The sequence below is a fragment of the Miscanthus floridulus genome, chromosome 8 (assembly GCF_019320115.1).
Source record: "Miscanthus floridulus cultivar M001 chromosome 8, ASM1932011v1, whole genome shotgun sequence".
NCBI classification, from domain to species: Eukaryota; Viridiplantae; Streptophyta; class Magnoliopsida; order Poales; family Poaceae; genus Miscanthus; species Miscanthus floridulus.
The window spans coordinates 13,193,849-13,214,506 of NC_089587.1; the positions used below are offsets into that span (position 1 = coordinate 13,193,849).

The 20,658-nt window shown below is 40.0% G+C and overlaps 1 protein-coding gene, 1 long non-coding RNA gene and 1 pseudogene across 2 annotated transcripts; 1 reads left to right on the forward strand and 2 right to left on the reverse strand.

The window, feature by feature from the left end:
* Nucleotides 1–1,825: 1,825 nt before the first annotated feature.
* LOC136471140 (uncharacterized) lies at nucleotides 1,826–3,241 on the forward strand. Its single transcript, XR_010761943.1, has 3 exons — nucleotides 1,826–1,959; nucleotides 2,039–2,188; nucleotides 2,289–3,241. It is a non-coding gene; the product is annotated as an uncharacterized lncRNA (long non-coding RNA).
* A 3,319-nt stretch (nucleotides 3,242–6,560) lies between these two features.
* LOC136468582 (uncharacterized) lies at nucleotides 6,561–8,957 on the reverse strand. The gene is made up of 7 exons (XM_066467098.1): nucleotides 8,942–8,957; nucleotides 8,014–8,332; nucleotides 7,755–7,938; nucleotides 7,553–7,672; nucleotides 7,237–7,452; nucleotides 6,830–6,952; nucleotides 6,561–6,758 (listed from the first exon to the last, which is right to left on the reverse strand). The coding sequence occupies exons 1-7, from the start codon at nucleotides 8,955–8,957 to the stop codon at nucleotides 6,621–6,623; spliced, it is 1,116 nt and encodes a 371-aa protein (XP_066323195.1). The 3' UTR covers nucleotides 6,561–6,620.
* Nucleotides 8,958–11,235: 2,278 nt separating this feature from the next.
* LOC136468583 (uncharacterized) lies at nucleotides 11,236–12,814 on the reverse strand (annotated as a pseudogene).
* Between the last annotated feature and the right edge of the window lie 7,844 nt (nucleotides 12,815–20,658).

Here is a 20,658-nt window from a genome sequence, read left to right on the forward strand (position 1 = left end):
CAGGAAGAAGAAGAAGACACCTTGAAGTTCTAGAGAGAGGACTGATCCAAGAGCGATCTCCAGGAAGAAGATGTACGAGCAGTCACTAATCGCTCCCCAAATACCTAATCGCCGCTCACCCCGTGTAGGATTCTCAGAGAAATCAGAAAGCTGCTGAACTGTGTTTCTCTCGGGAGTGGTTATGGAAGAATCTCTCTCGAGTCTGGACTGACGGAAGACAGGATATATGGCTGCTGACGAGAAGAGAAGACGAAGGCAGCGTGAGCGCAGATGTGTATGTTTAAATAATAGAAGGTTGTGTTCCTATGTGAAGCGTATCGATCAGAAAAAAGAGAAGCAACATGCCCCGTTCGCTGGTTTGAAACTTAGCTGAAAACACTGTTCCGGCTGAAAAAAATAAGCCGAACAAGTCGAATATGGGGTAAGCCGAACAGGGCCATGGCGAGTAGAAGCAAGGGGGGCAAAGGAAAAGAAGAAGCTTACAATGATAGGGAGAGTCAAGTTGGCACGAAGGATAGTCGTGCAGAGAAGCTCATGAGAGAAGCAATGAAAATCGCCAAAGAAAGAGGTAAGTCCAAAACAAAATATAGGAAATGCAAGGGTGAGCTACAAAAGATCACTTCCTTGGTTGAGTATGAAGACGAGGATGCAAACAAGGATGGAAAGGTGGGTTGATTACTTGAAACGTATATTATTAAGTGGTGCAATTTGAAACGTTTATTACATCTTTGATGCGGTCGCCAGTAAATTTGGTGCACAAGTATTAACTTTGTATCATAATTGCAGGATTTGAAATAACAAAACGAGATGAAGAAATCACAATTGGAGATGAAACATAGACGAAAAGCCAGCAAATTGTCAGTCTCCAATGAAGACGTTGATGAAATTAGGCTATGTTTGGATACACTAGTTTGATAATCGAATTTACTTTGATCAAGATTTTGTAATAAGTTGTAGGGTAATGAATCTGTTGTCTGTATAATCATAATCGGCATTTGGCATTCCTGGTTATTTCTCATAAATCCACTGTGTCCTGAGTATAAACTAACATCAAATATATCTTATTTACTAACTGAAAATAAGAATAAGACAATTGTGATACTAATTTTTAGGGTGTTTATTCAATAAAAAGTATGTTTCATTAATAACTAATTCATATAAAACCATAAACTAAACAAATAGAGCAATGGTCATGGTATGTGGATTTAACATAGGGTAGGACGTATGTATTGCATGATTGTGCATGTGCAGTAGAAAGGCCAATTACTCTTGCCACGGGCGGTCTGAACAATCGCTTAATTAAACGATTGGGTGGGATTTTTGTTTAATTAAATATAAAATATGATTTAGGAGTATCGAAATAGGCACGTAGAATAAACATTGAATAACAAGTTGATTTAAGCAAGTCAACATTCAAATGAAGCTTACTATATTGTCATACCATCATATCCTAGAAATGACCAACTATATCATAGGAAGGCAGCAAGGAAGAAACCCTGCAATAGGGAACTCAAAAGAAAACAAAAATGCGAAGATTACAATCTGACAAAACTAGTCATCAAAAAGTATGGTGAGGGCTAGGTCAATTAATTAATATGCTAAGATATAAATGAATGCGTGCATGTAGTTAAACCACAAGCGACTCAATTGATTAATATGCTAAGATATAAATGAATGGGTGTGTGTAGTTAAACCACAAGTGACTGCAATCAAAACAACATGTCTATTTTTAGAACCAAAACAAGTGGATATGGGATTTTTGTAGAGCCATTCATGCAAAAGTATACGGACCATAATGTTGGTTATAAATGAGTACTCACCATAACACGATCATAGTACTTCCTGGTTGCACAGTAGAACCAGAGACAAGGAAATATGGGGGGAACAAACAAGGCATCTAGCAAGAAAGAGGAAGAGAAGGAGAAAAGCCAAAATGGAGTGGGCATCAAAAAGGGAAAGGTATGGTAAGGTTAAAGCTTGCATGAATTCAATTTGTTATGTTTTGATTAAGAGTTTAGTAATGAGTATACAAACAAAGTTGCTAATCACAAGGGAGGATTACAAATGGCATGAAGATGGAAATAACTGGTATAAAATAGAATATTATGAGGGGCTATGCCATATGGTTGATGGAGAGTTAACACCGATACTGGCGAAGAATGGGTCAACAGAGGGTGAGATAAGTACGGTGAGTGTCGATGCACACGGCTTTAGTTATTTAAATAGCATATACATCAAGTATATAAGGTTAGAAGAGTTAACATTATATGTTCAATGAAATAATGCAGGGTGAGGAAAATAACCAAGGGGAAGAGGTTACAAGCAAAATAAGGAAGAATGGGTGAAAAAATGTAAGAGGCCTGTGAATTGGAGCAATAAGGCATAGATGTATTGAAAGAGATTAATGGTCATGGTGAATTGGAATAACGAACAACAATTTAGGAATGGGAATGGGTCGACCCGGCCCTGGCTTGTTACCTGGTCCCGTGGCAATACATATGTTGGTATTCAAGCATAGAATAAGATATTAAGGTTCATGTAGAGAGAGAGAGAGAGCTATTATATTTTTTTATCACATAGTAATGCAACGGTTTCAAAATGAGGCTACATACTTCGAGGAAATGCCCATGCAAGCACTACACCGCAAAGGATTCAGATTTCAGATTGGTACATACCAAACAAACATTGACCATTTCCTGCATGATGACCTTGACAGAGTTCCTGCTCGAATTCTGATCAATTCCTTGAACGTGATCAATGAATGCGGTAGATGACTCCTCACCTTCCCATCCTCAACAATTCCTCCATCCAAATCCTCTTCTTTTGTGCAAAGAATCCACCCCAATCAAAACGTTGTTGTCAGCTCCAAGGACGGATGTGAGACGTACGCTGCCAGCCGGCGATCAAGCTGGTCCACGGCACCACTCTTCTTGCCGTGGTGCGAGAGGCTAAAATTGATCCTGGATCGTTGATTTGACTGATTCGTTTTGACTGATTCTATCCTAGGACACGAGTTGGGGTGGACACATGAAAGGTATTGACTCTTGGGGGCACACTGCGGGGTGGACGCAGGAAACAACAGAACTGGTACAGTAAAAAGCGTGTGTGGTGTACAGAAATTAAGGAACTGTAAAATACATCAGATAGATTCTCGATGTGCTAGTTATCCATCATCGTGGGTGTGCTAATGATCTTCTGGTCGAGTTTATACGTACAATTTACACACTAAATTAATATTGTAAGATCCTCGTTAATACTATACACTTGAGTCCTTGATATGATGGATGCAAGATAGTATGATATGTTCATTTGATATAGATTGACGTAACAACATATGTCAATAGATTCAAAGATGAAAAAAGTCTATTGTAATATCATGACTCAAACCGTGTCCTTCTTGAAGGCCTCATATATAATAAACAAAAAAAAGATGTTACACCTGTCATGCTAATTTTACACGTGAACCAGATGGCTTGATCCATCGTCTCTTTGGGGAACCAGAAGAAATAAAACAGTTAATCCATCAACAGGAGATAGCAAAAAGATATATTATTAATAAAGATTAAGCTGTTGGTGGTACATGCGACGGATGTTTTCAAAGCAATTTGAACACTAGGTGCAATACAAATCACAAACTAATTGGAACCTAGCTATTTTCAGAGAGGAAATATGAAACGTTGTGCAACATTACAATAAGTAGGGAGGTACCAGGCAGCTGGACTGTCCTGTGAACCAACCAAAAAAAAAAAAAACGCAAGCATTTTTCATGCAAGATTAGAACACATGTCACACCCGATTTTAAGGATAAAATAGGATACATAATCTTATGTGCGTCCAGAGATCAATCACACACATAAGTCGACAAATTATAAATAGTATCATCACAAGTGTTTATTACATCACGAATAATAAGACAAAGTCTTCACATAAATGTAGCGAAAGTATAAAGAAAAATCTCTCGCGGAAGCTCCATATCACAGGGACGTCAGTTGGTTAACCACAAGTCTAGTAATCCTCAGGAAAGTCGTTATTACCATAGTCATCTGTTACCCATCCGGGATTTTTATCCAAATAATGAAAATAAACAAGCGTAAGTACGTGTCGTACTCAATAAGTGTAACATAGGGTTCATGAGGCTCAAGGCTAGACACAGGTTTAACAGCATTCGGCTTTTAGTTATCACAGTTTTAGCATAAGAGTAGCAACAAGTTGTTTCAATCCCATAGTAAACACATGATCAATGTAAACAAGAATAATGAATAGCATAAACAGATAATTCTTAGTGATCATCTATTCCATAAGGGTTTCAAGACCGCTCGTGACCGTGAGCACGGCTGATATACCAGTTTTACACTCTGCAGAGGTTGTACACTTTCACTGTGAGTCGTGATACCCATATGCCTGGGTTAATTACTCCCAAAACACTTCCAAGGTGAGTAGGCAAGGTTTACTATGAAGCCTTTCAAAGGTTCGTCTAACAAGTTAGGGCCATTAGATTCACTCAGTAAACAGATATAAGAACCCCCTGTCGAATGGCACAATTCCATCACGGCTATACACATAAGAGTAGAGGCTGTCATATACATGATTCGTCAAGCCATTCTTACGTCATAAAGGTAACCACTAACAAGCTAGAAAATGTTCTTATACTGAGCTAAAGCCAGAGCCATGTAGCCCTCGCAGTTGTACTGTAAATCCCGGATGATCACTTACAGATAAGTCATTAGAGAGAGGAATCTGAAGCATTTAGAAAGTAGCTAAACACTCCAGCCCCTATTTCCAAGTTGCTAAAAAGTCATATTTTAATGTTTATTGCATATACCATTAGTCAAGTTATAAGATCATGGTTTAATTAAGCGTTAGCAAAGCTACCCAGTGCAAATCCCATAGGAGACAAGGTATAAGTTCAATTCTAGGAAATCCCTATCAAGGTGACACATACAACATGAATTAAATGTGTTAAAATTAATAGGAAACAAGAATAATCCCATGCTATACTTGCCTTGAACAAAGTGCTCCTGCTGACCCTGCTCGTCAAAGTAGTACTCTTGATCACCCACGAATTGCTCACCGTCTATACTCGATAACCACAATAACATACAAGCATCCGGAAGCAATCATGCAAAGCAAACAAAAGCTATAGATTGGAACAGTACACCAATTAGCATAAAGTCAAGATAAAAAGTTTGTAAAACGAATCTACATCTTGCTATAAACACATAGACACGATGATCACAAAAATCAGAGCTAAAACAGAGAAGTTGCGAATTAAACAAGATTTCCTTTAATAAAATAATAGATTAAATCTAACCTCGAATTTTAAAAGTTGAAAACATACTTAAAAATAGTGTGAACATGATTACTCAATTACGAACCTAACGCAACTTGAACAGATCAAATCGGAGTTAAAACAAAAATTTTATGACTAAAACAAAATTAGTGGCAAAACTGTAAATAGATGAAAACGTATTTTTGGATCTAACAGAGGGAAACTACACTTTCAGAAAGAGAAAACGTATTATGGGAATACGCTATGGAGTGCGGGCTCTATTTCAATAAAACTGAGGGGCTCTTTTAAAAGTTTGCCAACCGAAGAGGTATCTTTGAATATGTGCTGTCGGATCTTAAACGGAGGGTGGAGATCAGATCGGGAGAGGGAGAGAGAGAGCGCGGTCACCGAAATAGGGCCGGGCAAGGCGGACCTTCATGGACGACGACGAGGAGCTCGTCGGTGTTCGCGGTTTAGGGCCTATGGACCACCACTGAGCGAAGCAAGGGCACGGGGAGAGAGAGGAGATCAAGGCGAACTCACCAAGGGACTTTTCGTCAGCGAGGGCGAGACTACGGCGGCGGGTCGCTCGGTGAGGCGGACGGCGATGGCGGCGACTCGAGCTGCTAGGGTTTGGCGTCGGCGTGGAGCAGCAGCGAGGGCGGCACTGGCTCTAAGATTAGGTAGGAGAGTGGCACGACACGGGCGCTATTTATGAGGACGGAGCAGCGTGGCCAGCACGCCAAGATGCGGTCGTGGCGGAGGCGGAGACGAGCTTAGTGTCTGGCTCGGACACGAGCTGGAGGAAGGGGATAACCCTGACACGCGGGCCCAAGCTGTCAATGAGAGGAGAGAGGGGAGAGAAGAGGCGGCTGCGCTGGCTGCTGGGCCGAGCTAAGCGGGCCACGCGGAATGAAGAAGAGAGGCAGGCCGTGCGGGGTGGGAACAGGGCCGTCTGCGCCAGCAGGCCAGAAAACGAGAAGGGAGGGAGAAAACCTTTTTATTTTCGTTTTCTAATTTCCAAAGCAATTTTGAATTGGATTTTGAATTCCTTTTGAATTTTGAATCAATCAACTCAGCACAAAAATAAATATGCAGCGGCATGTATGCACAAGCATGCATGTAGACTTTATATTTGATTTTAATTTGATAAAATTTATTATTTTTCTATGTTATATGCACACACTAATGCATAAATAAATTCAATTCACCTATTTTTAAGATGTTGCAATTTTTGGGTGTTACAACACAGCTTACTTAGCCTATGTTGGAACACCATATAAGACTAACAGCAATAATGATCAACACACCAAAGGACATCGACCGCCTTCGGGAATTGGACTGCATTACATTAATAAAACATAGGGTGGTAGGCAGGATGGAACTCTCCAAGACGGAATTGAAGAAGCTCATTGGGAGGGTGGACATTGTTCGCAGTATGGAAGGCCATATATTGTAGCATTTCTGCCCTCAACTCCGTTGATCGATCCTGCAAAGGACAAAAGTGGTTAGAAACATGTAAAAAATGAGGGGTATGTTAACAAGGAATATGTTTCATACCGCATGTATGGTAGTATGCAGGGAACCATGGCCCTCACCGTCATAGAATTCAATGAACTTCATAGAGAATAAACCTGAGTCATTAATGTTCTTTTCAAATGGAACCCGGATAGGGACATGTCTGCCGGCAGTGATTCTTACGACAACACTGCCGGTTGAAACACAAACCGACAGTGTTGGTGGAACTTAACTCTACCGGATGGTCTTATGAACCGGCAGTGTTGTTGGAACTGAACTCTGCCAGTTGTGTAAAGAACCGGCAGTGAAGTTGAAGAACACTGCCGGTTTGTAGGAACCTACAGTGATAGCTTACCCTCGTCACTATCGGTATGGTTGTGCCGGTTCAAAATCCAGCAGTGATGGGGTATTTTGAACCGGCAGTGAAGTGCTATTCTGACGTAGTGTCTCCAATTTTCAAAGCGAGGGAATTTGCGGGGAGCAGCTTTAGACAGTGCAACACTAAGGCGTTGCATAAGTAATCGACCCATTGGTGAATGGTGTGTATCCCATGTGGACTCAGTGTTGCAACTATAATTATTGGTGTCCAGAACATCGACACGAGCTTGGCCAAGATTGATACAGTATACAGACCAGTGACGAAGATGTAAGACTGGAAGGAATATATGAAAGATGTGTATCCAAAAGAAAAAAAGATTTTGAGCAATGTAAAGTACTAGGCTGAAAGGTGGAAAGAAATAAAGATTTTGTGCACATGATACATACCATATTTGCCTTTTTTAAGTCTGTAGTGGGGAGACATCGCTTTATAGATTCTACTACAGCAGCCTGGCTGCGCGGAGGCTGAGAGTTGTCAGTATTGATGGACTCTGACTTTATAATATCCTGTATGGATGATTGGCATGCTGTAATATTGTAATAATAAATAGAAAAGTGAAATGAATAATTTGAAAATGTATGGACATACCGAAATAAGAGGTTCAAGAAATATTCGGTACCCATGGCAATAAGGCCGAACAATTAGGTCATCTTCGGTTATGCATTTTATGAATCCATCCATGAAAACAAAGTCTATGAACTTCCCATCAGCAAAGGAAAGTGCAATATCTTGTCCAGTCAGTGATTGTGTCCCAAAGTGCATTAAAGTTTTCCTGAATGGAGTTCACTAAGAATTAACAAAAATGGAAGAAAGAGTACGATATATTGAAAATGGAATGAGAAGGAACCTTTTCAATGGAGAGTCATCTGCACACAGGAAGGAATGCATCCACAATGAAAGCTCTAAAAAAGGTGGAGGACGAGACATAATTCCATATTTGAATGGTGAACAAAATTTGAATGGTTTCTTGGTTAATCTCGTTCCTGGAAACTTCAACAAAGGCACATCATCTAGAATCTGTAACTTGAAGACACAAGTGTTGTCCTCTCCGATGGTTGGGTTACAGCTTTCCTCGGCATTTGGACCAGGGGGAGAGGTATGGTCGCGACAGGGATGGAGGGAGGCAGATGAAGAAGGGTTACATAGAACAGAAGATAAGCCTGTGGCTAAAGGAATAAATAAGGAAAGTATAAGATGGTTAAATAGTATAATTTAATGCTTGAAATAAAAACTGAATAAGAAATAACAATATGAAATAGGGTATGGTGGACAAATAATCGAACGTTCAAAGAAAAACAGTAGAAAAACATAACAAAATTGGTTTACAAATTTAAAATCAAATAAAGGGTGCTTCATCAGCACTCAAATAATTTGGATTAAAGAGTTATTTTCGGTCTAAATAATTTAAACATCTTTAATTTTATTTTAAAAAGCCCCTTTATGGCCTATAAGTTGCAGCAAGATGCTAGTTTCCACCTTTTCTTTCCATTTTGGTACACAAAAAGGATCAGCTAAGTCAAGTTGGAATTCAAGAGTGCTGGTATCTGAAATCTAAGATTTTGGGCGCAACAATGAAGGATGCTTCACTGCCTGCAGCTACTTCAGTCAGTGGCAGTGATAGACAGGTAAAAGTTTAATACAGGATTTTGAGTTATTATTTATAGCGAATGCATATCACAATACAAATTGCATCATTAGTTTTGGTCAGCGAGCTTGTGTCTGAAGCCAACTATAAGATGCAGACAACTAAGCAATGGATCTGATCATGTAAAAACCTTTTATAGGTGCCATGGTTTTGATCTATTTATTATTGACTGTGCTTGTGGTTAGTACTGCATCTATTGTGTATGTTGATAGCTTTTTTTTTTGAAAACGCAGGAGAGAAAGTGGTAGCTGTACTTACATGATTACCTATGTTTGCATGATAAAGTGGCACCTTTTGCACTAACTGATCCTGAAAAAAGAGCAAACTAAGAAAACTAGTAATAGAGCTTAGTAAATGCATATTAGAAATAAGAAAATCATAAGATAATTTTATGAGTTGTTAAGAAAGAAGGGTGGTATAAGTTGTGAGACAACCTTAGACGAACTATCATGTCCAAGTGGAATTAGTTTAGCACTCGTGGATGTATCCACATGAGCATCAGATATGACATCTATACTCCTGTTCGCAGCGGAGGATTGACGATGGGTTGATGGGTGGTCAATTGACGACATAAGTGAAGAATTTTGTAACCCACATGCTGAAAATACAGTTGGATGAAAAATTCGAGAAAAAAAATTATACATAAAAACTATGAAGCCAAAAAGAAACGCATGGTAACCCTCTGTGGAAGTGTTTGGGCTGCGGTCTTCCATAGTGGCATTTGCTAATGGGGCAATAATCGGCGTCTAAACTGGAGTTTCTGAAAGAATAGTATGATCAGCTGGGAGAAAGAAGAAAGCTGTGTGGACGGATTGGGAATATCATTTATGGTTTCAGTTTGAAGTTTGAAAAACTGAATTGTAACTATGGATGTCCATACCTGAGGTGACAAATAAATTAGGGCCATGATAGAAATCTGCTGTATGCCTAGACGAATTTCCTGTGTAAAAGGAAATGAAATGTCACGTCGTTCGAACAGTGGAAAAGTAACGGAGAATATGAGGAAAACAAACTATGTGGGGCGAACCAGAAGATACACCATCAACAGGTAAATGATCGGAAATGTGATGGGATGAAACTACACCGTGAACAGGTGAGCCAAACGGGCCAGTCGGTGGCGTCGTGTTAAGTGAGCTAGGACCTGCTAATGTAGAAGGCATGAAACATTATGAAAATGACATATGAAAAGAAATACAAAGCTGGGGTGTTGCAAACATGCAACAGCATGAGTAGAGTAAACCTGGAGTGTTGCAAATGGTTGCATGGTCAGGCATCTGTCTCGAAAGTAAAGTTTGAGCAGAAACAAAGCTGCAATGACGGTAAATCTCATGTCCTGGGGATAAATGGACAAATTTTGTCAGTAAAATTGATGCATAACAATCAGACATAGGGTAAGATGACTTAATTAACAAATATAGGAAGAGTTTGCCTGGCGATGGTGGCGAGGTACGAAGGACAGGATCACGGGTATCATGATCACTGTGTGTATGCATCGTGCTGGAAGTGTCACCTGGAATGTTGTTGTCCCCAGATTGTGATGCAACGAGTTCATGTAAGATTGGACGGCATTGTTCGGCTAGCTTAGTCTGGGCCCTCACAATGTTTCCCACCGATTGCTCAATGGACCTTGTGTTCTGAGAGAGCGTATTATCAAACTGAGCAAAGAAACCCTGTACTCTCTCTTTACGCAGGCCAGTAAGACCATCTATCGGCTGAGACAGCAAATCCTGGAGGCGTGGGATGTCAAAGTGGAGCATTCCTGGCGTAGCAACATTTGTGGGTTGCAAGGGAACACTACGGACATCTGCAGTAGCATAGCAGGTGGTATTCCGGCTCTTGAACTGTAAGAGATAAAGTCAGTGACGAAAACATGAATCCTATTAATATGGTTGAAGGAAGTGATGAATAATATTACAAAGGAGATAGTTGTCTCACAGGTTGGAAACCAAAAGTCTGAGCACCAGCGCTAGATACAATTGTATCAGCAACCGTTAATCACTCTAATAGAGCATTATAAAAAAAAATGTGATGCGTGGAGTGGAAGTCCGGTCAACCGGGGAGAGGGTGTGGTCAATGTTGTCGAGATAGTACACCTGTTGATAAAAAATAGGTATATAAATAGGTAAGAGATATAAATTAATAAGGTATGAGTTGAACTTCAAATAAAGGACTTAGCAGTTAATAAGAGAAAGAAATCAAAATACTGAGTTAGGATATATGATACTGTGAACAGGATGAATTATGGAGAATCAAAACAAGAAGTGAAAGGAAAAATTAGTAGGTGAAAGGTGAATTGACAGTGAGGTAGGTGAATAACAAAGGGATGCATACAGGAACAAGGAAAATATCATCATTATAAATTGACTAGTCATTTAAACATCCTAAAAAAACATAAGAACACATCGAGGTAGCTGAATTAAATAATCATAGGGAAGAGAAGAATTTTACAATTAGGAAAATGGCACAGCCATAGATGGTTTGAGTGAGATGATTTTTGTCCCCATCGTGCCATCTGTGAACAGCAAGCTGGAGATCATTGAATACAGCCTAGGACCGGTCAACAACTCCATGCAATCGATGGTCCAGTGTCCTCTTGATGTCAAGTGATCCAATAGTGTTACTGCAGCTAGGAAATAGAAGCCTGTTGCAGAGTATCATGAAGAAGCATCTCTTCATGAGGAGGTTCACATTTCCCTTTAAGATCTCTTGTTGCAAATTTGATATATGTATGTCACAATCTTCTGTGAGATCTTGGTTTAGATCAGATATAAGCTGCTGGCGAAATATAACACCTTCCTTCCATGAGAGTAGCTTTAAGTTTTCACCACCTATAGGCAAACCAAGAACCATGCTAATGATTTGTGGTGTGATCGGAAGGACCTTTCCTGCACCAATCTTAATTAGCATTCGATCAGGATCAGTATGGTCCAATAGCCAGGTTAGAAGATTGTTGTTCTCTACAGCATCGATCTTCATTCTCAACAAATGGCCGAATCCATCAGCTTCGATAGCAGCATGTTGCTGTGGGTTCAACAATTGAGTGGTGAAAATAACATCTCCGGGATTGCACCTAACATTTACAATGGAAGAACGGCTGGTAGCTCTCTTTTTCCTTTGTCTTGACTGGGACAAATAACAATAAATTTAGATACAGTAAGGCCATGAATTAATAAAAAAAAAGAGGCTCAGATTTCACAATGGAAGTGATGTAGAAATAAGAAACTGATGCAGGGGAAGTCGAAAACTAAGAATGGTGGAAAGGGATGTATGAATGATAAGCAAATGCAGGGGTGGTGTACGTGTCAAAAAATGAAGGATTACTCAAGAGCAAAGACAGAAATAAAAAAAGTAAGGATTTGATAATAAAAACATCAGAGTAGATTTGTGGTACAATGAGGAAAAAAAATACTGATCCATACGAAGAGGAGGTTTAGAATGAATACTCTTAATAAAGGAAAATGCAGAAGTAAATAAATGGTATACACCTGTATACATTTACCGTTCGACGATCCCGCTCGTGTTTGCCTAGACTTCCTTGGACCAAAATTCTTAGATTTAATGACTTGCGGGGATGAACGGGGGTTGGGAAAGGGCATGAAGTCATCATCACTGTTGTCATCAGGAACATTATGCTTCTGGGAAGGACCCGAAGAAGCCGCGGGATAGGATGCAGAAGGGAACACATGCTCTCGTCGAATAGGACGCTCGAACCTAAAAAAGGCCAGAAAAAGATGAACTTTATCAACAGCATAAGAATTAACAGTAATCATCGATACACAGAAATTAATAGTATAGTATTAACTGAAACATGTACTGACCTCTCTCTCCTACGAGCTCTCAAAAACCACCCTCTTCAGGTTACTAGGTATCGTATCCACAAGACGCTGAGCAGCATGAGTCCTACAAACGAATAGGAAAAATGATCCATGAACTTTTGGGGAACACAAAAAAACCTCCGCTACAATTACATAGAGGATACAAGAACCAGATTTTTGTACAGCATGTTTGGACAGAATATATGAACTAGAAGAGTACACTAATATGGCACAGAAGATTGTGATTGGTGGGAAATGTAGTAAGCAAGCTTGTGCGGAAACAGCACCTTTTCTTTGAGTGGTCCCGGGAAGTAGCTGCTAGGTCCGGGTGCTTAGAAGGGGAACGCCTTGCATCTGCATACGGGAAGGAAGAAACAGGGAAAATAATAAACAACAAAGATGGAAATATTGGCTGTGGGATAGGTAGACGTTAAAAGATTTGAAAATCTAGTGAGCTATGAGAGCAAGATGAACAGTGTTAAGTGTGAAAAGGACAAGCCGAAGAATAATGAAAGAATACTGGTAATTTGTGATAGAAAAATTTAAAATCAATGAATATTAAATTGTTCTCTAATTATGTGTCCATGCATCAGATAATATACATATAGATTTTTAAAAAAATGAATCATAACCAAGATTAGATAAGCTGTAAATGAATGTGTCTAATTTTGTCTAGCCATTAAGAAAATACTAACTCCATATTACAACATATATTAACATTATAGTACAGCCAATCCCCTTTGCAGCTCTATTTCATGGAGCCGATGCAGAAGTTGTACCTGGTGAGGAGGGTAGCCTCTCATCTTGTCGCAGAGGGATCTCATATCTAAATGAGGAATAATCACATGAACATCATCATAGAGAGAAAAAGCAGCTGCAACACATGAAAAAGGACACTAAAATAAAAAAAAAATGTACTGACCGCTGTTGTGTGCTCTCAAATACAAGCCTTTTTGGGTTGTCAGGCATCTTATCAACCGGAATCTAAAGACATTGAGTGAGAATCTATTTATAATACCGCATTTGTATACTCTACAACTTAAATTTAAAAACTCACTCAACAGAACAATAAGATAAATATAACATAATGGGAATATGAAACAAAGAACCTTTTAGTTGAGGAAGCAGGGCCTTTTCTAGCATGGGCATCCTCTGGTGGCAATGCCCGATGATCTGCAAACACAGAATAAAATAGAATTGTTTTATGAAACTATAATAACGCCATATGTAAGAACATACACTTATGATCTGAAAAAAAAATCAATGAAAAGTTGAATCAATAGCTATGGTTATCTGAAAAAATTACATGAACGTGTAATGAATTAATGAAGTTAAAAAGATTTGAAAGCATTATATGTGAATAATGCATATTAAAACTAAAATAAAAGGAAAAAAAATAGAAAATGAAGTGGAAACAGAATAATCATTCTTTAAGCATACAAACAGTACTCATATCATGGAAACTAATAGTAAAATCAATTTGACACTACCTTAATGGCACATCAAAACGAGATGCATGAATAATGGAATAAGGAGGGTAAAGGAAACCTGAGGGACCGGACGACTCCATCGAGGACGATGCAAGCTTGGCGATCAACGTGTGTGTAGGCAAGATGTGTCAGTCCTGCACCCGGGCACTGCGTGTCCACAAACAGAGAATATAAAGCAAAAATATATAAGGTAAGTTGAAATATATCATGAGTAGGGTAGCACAAGGTTGCCGGGGTCAGTTGATCATAATCAGACAGAATCACAATTGTATGGGCAACCAAAGATAAATACATTTAGTTGGCAAAAATGTTCTAATGTTCTATGAAGGAAAGTAATTCATACGTACACATCTTTAATGACAAACAAAATGAAACGACATGGGTGGATTCAGTTTTGCTTCTGTGGTCTTGATGATGGATATTCAGAGGTCTCAAAATTGAACTCTTTTCATAACAACCAAAAACTACATCGGTTCAGCCTTTTTCAGATCAACATAAATTTTGACAGTGATGGATTCAATGGTCACAGAAGAACTGAAATTTCACAGGCCATGCTTTATTTATTTGGGGATTCAGTGGCTGAACCCTGCAGTTTCTAGAAGTTGAAGAAAGTTGCAGAGGTTCAGAGAATGGCTTAACTCACCGGAACAGCTTCAAATGTTTCAGAAAGTTGCAGGCGGCGAAGGAGATCATGGACAACAGCACCCGTGCGCTCGTCTAGGAGCGGCAGGCGCAAGACGGTGAAGCAGCACCAGTGGTACGGCGAGGGCGCCGAAGGGCAGCGCGCTGCATCTGCGACGTCTGCATAATGGCGCACAATGCTGGGGAGCGGCGAGGGGGGCGGGATGCCGGGGCATGCCGGCCGAGAACGGCACGGTGGAGCGCTAGGGAACCGTGCACGAGCACTCAAATTCAGCGGTTACAATTCTGCTAAACTGCTGCAACAAACTTGAACTCAAAATTCAAATTTAAAATTCTCAAGTTACTATTCACAACACTATTCAAATTCAGCGGTTACTATTTAAATTTGTGGGAGTATTCAAAATACTCGCTACTATTTAAATTCGGAATATAAACAGTGCACGAGCACTCACCCGGAAGTGGCTCAGGCACCCAAACTCTTTTGCAACTATTTGGAGCACTTGTATTTGCTTTATGGATGGTGGATGCAGGATGCACGCGTGATTAGTGAATATGCGTGTAATTCTCAGGATCTTTTACAGGCTGACGAGACCAACGTTTCAGCCGGTCGTGCGACTATGCTTGTGTCAGTCCTACTCGGTACTCACTGTATGCATCACTAGCTCGCTTCAGAACCAGGCTAACCCGGTCTTCTCCATCGCTATCCCCAGACACGCACACACATGACTCAGGCTCTATCGTCTCCCCAGACAGTTTCATCCGAAGGGAACACTTCTCTGCGCACACAGGGTTCTCTACAAATGCCGCTATCAGGGCTAACACGAGAACAACACATGCAAAGGTTTCTCCTCTAGGGTCCCTAGCATAGAGACATCGCCCCATATGAACTAAAGGAAGTAAGGGATTAAAACAGGAAAGCTTAATTCATTTTCACAGAGCAAGCTTACATATGGTTTTCCCTTTCGAGAAACCCCAAACACTTAGCACAAACCTTAGGGATTACCTTATAAGCACAGGAAGGTCACGGGCGCATTCATTCGGTAGAGAGCGAAGACCGGCATTCGACACCGCACTCTCATGCACCACCGACACATCCACTGTAGACACACTCTACCACTGCTCCACTTTCCCACATACACCATGAAGACCACGATCTCAGAAGTCCTCTAAAGATCGTCCACCACGAATAGTAATACTCCACTACCTTTGTATTACTCCACCACCTTTGTAAATTAGAGAATAAAGGAAGTACCATGACCTTTCTGCACTTGTAAGGTAATCCCTAAGGTTTGTGCTAAGTGCTTGGGGTTTCCCGAAAGGGAAAGCCGTATGTAAGCTTGCTCTGTGGAAATGAATTAAGCTTTTCTGTTTTAATCCCTTACTTCCTTTAAGCTCGTTCATATGGGGCGATGTCTCTATGCTAGGGACCCTAGAGGAGAAACCTCTACGCGTGTTGTTCTCGTGTTAGTCCTGGTAGCAACGTTTGTAAAGAACCCTGTGTGCGCATAGAAGTGTTCTCTTTGGGTGAAACTGCCTGGGGAGACGATAGAGCCTGAGTCATGTGTGTGCGTGGCTGGGTATAGCGAGGGAGAAGACCGGGTTAGCCTGGTTCTGAAGCGCGCTAGTGATGCATACGGTGAGTACCGAGTAGGACTGACACAAGCATAGTCGCACGACTGGCTGAAACGTTGGTCTCGCCAGCCTGCAAAAGATCCTGAGAATTACACGTATATTCACTAATCACGCATGCATCATGCATCCACCATCCATAAAGCAAATACAAGTGCTCCAAATAGTTGCAAAAGAGTTTGGGTGCCTGAGCCACTCTCGGGCGAGTGCTCGTACACTGTTCATATTCTGAATTTGAATAGTAGCGAGTATTTTGAATAGTGCCACGAATTTAAATAGTAACCGCTGAATTTGAATAGTGCTATGAATAGTAACTCAAGAATTTTAAATTTGAATTTTGAGTTCGAGTTTGTTGTAGCAGTTTAGCATAATTGTGTAATAGTGGTATCGAAGAGATAATTAATACTACATGCCAGAATTATTAGATCAATCATTCGGGCGTGGAAGACCATACCCAGAAATATCCAGAATGATAAGATCGTGCGCGACGGAGGACAACGCAAAAGGAATATACAATCATTCTACTATAGCCAGGACAATTATTGAAGCACACAGCATCGTCCAACTGTCTAGGCAACAATAAAGGATGATAATTGAAGACGCCAGACGCTTCCTTAAGCACGAAGGCTCCTCAGACAAAGAATTGAAGACTTCTCCTCGAAGGCACTTCAGAAGATAAGCATGAAGGACACTCCCTTTATGCTATAAAGAGAGAAGTCTGACGCATTCATTCGGTAGAGAGGGAAGAAGCAGTGGAGCGACCACCGGCATTTGACACCGCACTCTCATACACAATCACCAGCTCATCCACTCCACTCCACCATCTCTCCACTCACATACACCATGAAGACCATGGTCTCAGAAGTCCTGTGAGAATCATCCACCATGAATAGTAATAATCCAGTACCACTGTATATATATATATATATATGTGTGTGTATACACATATATACATATAGGGTGTATTTTTTCTGCTCCCGGGAGTAGTTACTCCCATCTTCAATAAACCACATTACGTATGTGTGCATACTAATTTATCAGTTTGAGTATGTTTATATACTCAATTTAAGATACTTCAAATCTTACTATGCAATTTTTTTTCAAAAGAGCCCATACTTTTTAATATACTAGATGATACCTCGTGGGTTGCTGCGGAAATTTCATAGAGGTATTTGTGGATAGTTTTTTCTGGATTGATGTAGAAGTCTCAGCAATTACAATTTAACTAATTTCATAGTGAGTATATAGAAAAATATAATAATGGTTTTAGGTTTGGAAATAAACCAAATCCATCCAAAAAGGGATAAGTCATAGCCATGAAGATACGTACATCACTTGATCACAATGATAGGAATAACAATGATATTTCTAATTTTATGTATTATTAGTGGTGGCAAGGTTGCATACATTATTGTTGTTGATGATGTTCTGCATGTGGTAGGAGAAAAAAACATTAGTGTCCTCAACACGTTATGAAATGGAGTAATTAGAAAGCAGGAAAGGCGACACGAATACTCACCGTACGACGTGGACACTAGCTACCTTATGACTGTATACTTCCTGTATGACGTGGCCAACAAAGACGACATGACATGGGAGGAGGCGTTCTGGAATGTCCCAAGGTGGCCACGGATCGGAGGTGCCGCCTCAGTGTCCGTCGTGGGGCTGATGGTGAGGTAGCGGCTCCAACGCATCATCGCCGGTGACGTTAACGCGGTAGCACCAATGGAGACGGAGGATGCAAAGGATTTGGATCAGAGATCCTACGTGTGTCTGCAGTCCAAGACGCTTATCATGGATGTCTCTTATATTGGCCAGGACTGGATCGGGTGCTGCCATCAGATAGGAAGTCAGAACTCAGACGTTGGATGGGAAGCTGTAGGGTCGAATTGATTGTTTAATTTATTGGCCGAGTTGCTCATCCACTTTCACGTCCACCATCAATATGTTTCTACTCTCTCCTCTGATATGTTTCCTAAAAGATATCCGACGTCTCTTTGCATGGGCCAAATAAATTAAATGGGGACGTTTTCCTGGAATCGTGCGAGAAGGACGGGGAAGGTGATAAGATTGACCGATGATGTTCTCTTGGAGTGGGTTGATGAAGCCAGAAAAATATGCTAATGGGGATCTTCTATTTAGGTATAGAAGATTACTAAAATGCCACTATAGTAGTATATAAAATAAGTATAACCATATATTCAAGGTATACTTACATACTTGACATACATACTACCATAGATGATCTAGCATGATCATATACTTCATCTATATACACTTTGTAGGATAATATACACCATAAATCTTGAGATATACACATGGGAATAACTACTTCCTGTGAGTAGAAAATAATTTCCCTATACACACACACACACACACACACACATATATATATATATATATATATATATATATATATATATATATATATATATAACTATTATTTTGTTGCTGGCTATAGAATAACTTATTCTGTATCCACTTTGAGTTACGATAATTACTATGTTAATTTATGAGATTATAGTAACTCATTACTAAGTGGTTTACTATAAAGTTATAGTAAATATCCCCATGTGTTATAGTAACCCAACTATTCATAAATATGTATTGATATTATCGTAAATTAGTATATAAAATTATCGTAAATGAAGGTGGTTACGGAATAACTTATTTTGTAGCTAGCTACTATAATTATCGTAACTCAAAGTGGCTACATAATAAGTTATTCTATAACCAGCTGTAGAGTAGTAGTTCTATATATATATATATATATATATATATATATATATATATATATATATATAGGGTCAGGCTATTCTGTAGCTGGTAGCCACCTTGATTTACGATAATGTTTGTACTAAATTTACGATAAAGATAATACATATTTACGATACATGTGTTACTATAATTCAAGATGATACTTACCATAATATTGTAGTAAAATCACATAGTAAAGAGTAATTGTAATTCATAAATTAGTATAGTAATTATCGTAACTTAAAGTGGCCCTAGAATAAGTTATTTACACCTCAACGCTGCGTGGTAGTAAAAGGTGTAATTTAATGCTTGCTTGACTAAACACCTGCCTCTCTGTCCTAATTTAATGCTCGCTAAACCATGCAGACTGCGTCCCTCCGTTTTCATGCGCGGTAGTAAAAATAGAATCCAACCTGCAATGCACATCCATTTTAATGCTTTTCTTATTTGCTGTCGCCACGAGATATTCTCGGCGTGTCCAACGCGATTGAATTTATGTTGCATGCATAGGTCATCGTCTGATGCGTAAAAACGGATTGGATTGACGCTGCATGCGGAGCTCCAGCGAGCACTTGTGGCCGTAAAAACCATGCATCATGCATCAGCGACCGCCTCTCGGGTAATTAGTCAAGGAGCGAAACAATTAGTCATCAGATTAAGAATTAGTTTTTAAGCGAAGGAGTAATTTTCTATGCGAAACGACGAGTACTTACTCCTTTTTTCCTCTAAGGGAGTAATTTTCAGTAATTTTAAATGTACTGAAAAGTAATATTTATACAATCAACAAATAATTACTCCAATATATCTCCATATACACAGATGAATTGACTACACTCATTCCAGGAACAAAAGAAAGCGAATAAACATCCATGCATGCATGTGTCCCTGCATCCTTCTAGATTGCGGTTTCTCAGAAACAAAAGGTCAGGCTGCTATGCAGATACTTTGGCCAACAAAAAATATCAGCAATTGACACACTAATGGAGTTGTAAATTACTCCTGAGCGAATTTAAAATTACTTATGCCTTGATGAAGCATGGGGTGGGGCGGAGGGAGTGGGGGATCCGGCGTTGTGAGGCCGCGTTTGGCCGGACTCTAGGCAGCTCCGGCTCTAGCTACAGTGTAGCTATAAGTGTAGGAGCCCGAGAGTCCGGCCAAACGGGGCCTGAGTCTCCAGCGGGTTCGTCAGAGCCCCTGGGGATGAGCGTCTCCGGCGAGTTTGCCGGAGCCCCTGGGTTGGTGAGGGAGAGATGGGATGGCAATTAATGAGGGAGAGGGAATCAGGGGAGGAAAAGTCGTGGTTGCCTTTGCAGCGCGGTTCCCAAGTTTCGAACCCCCATATTCTATCCAAAACGAGTAATCTGGACTACGTGGACCGTAAAAGGTCCTGCATCTGAGTGCTCGTTTAGTTACCGAAAATTTTCTCGAACAATGCTACAGTAGTTATTATATCCAATCTTGCGATATGTGTATGGAATATTAAATGTAAACGAAAAAAAACTAATTGCACAGTT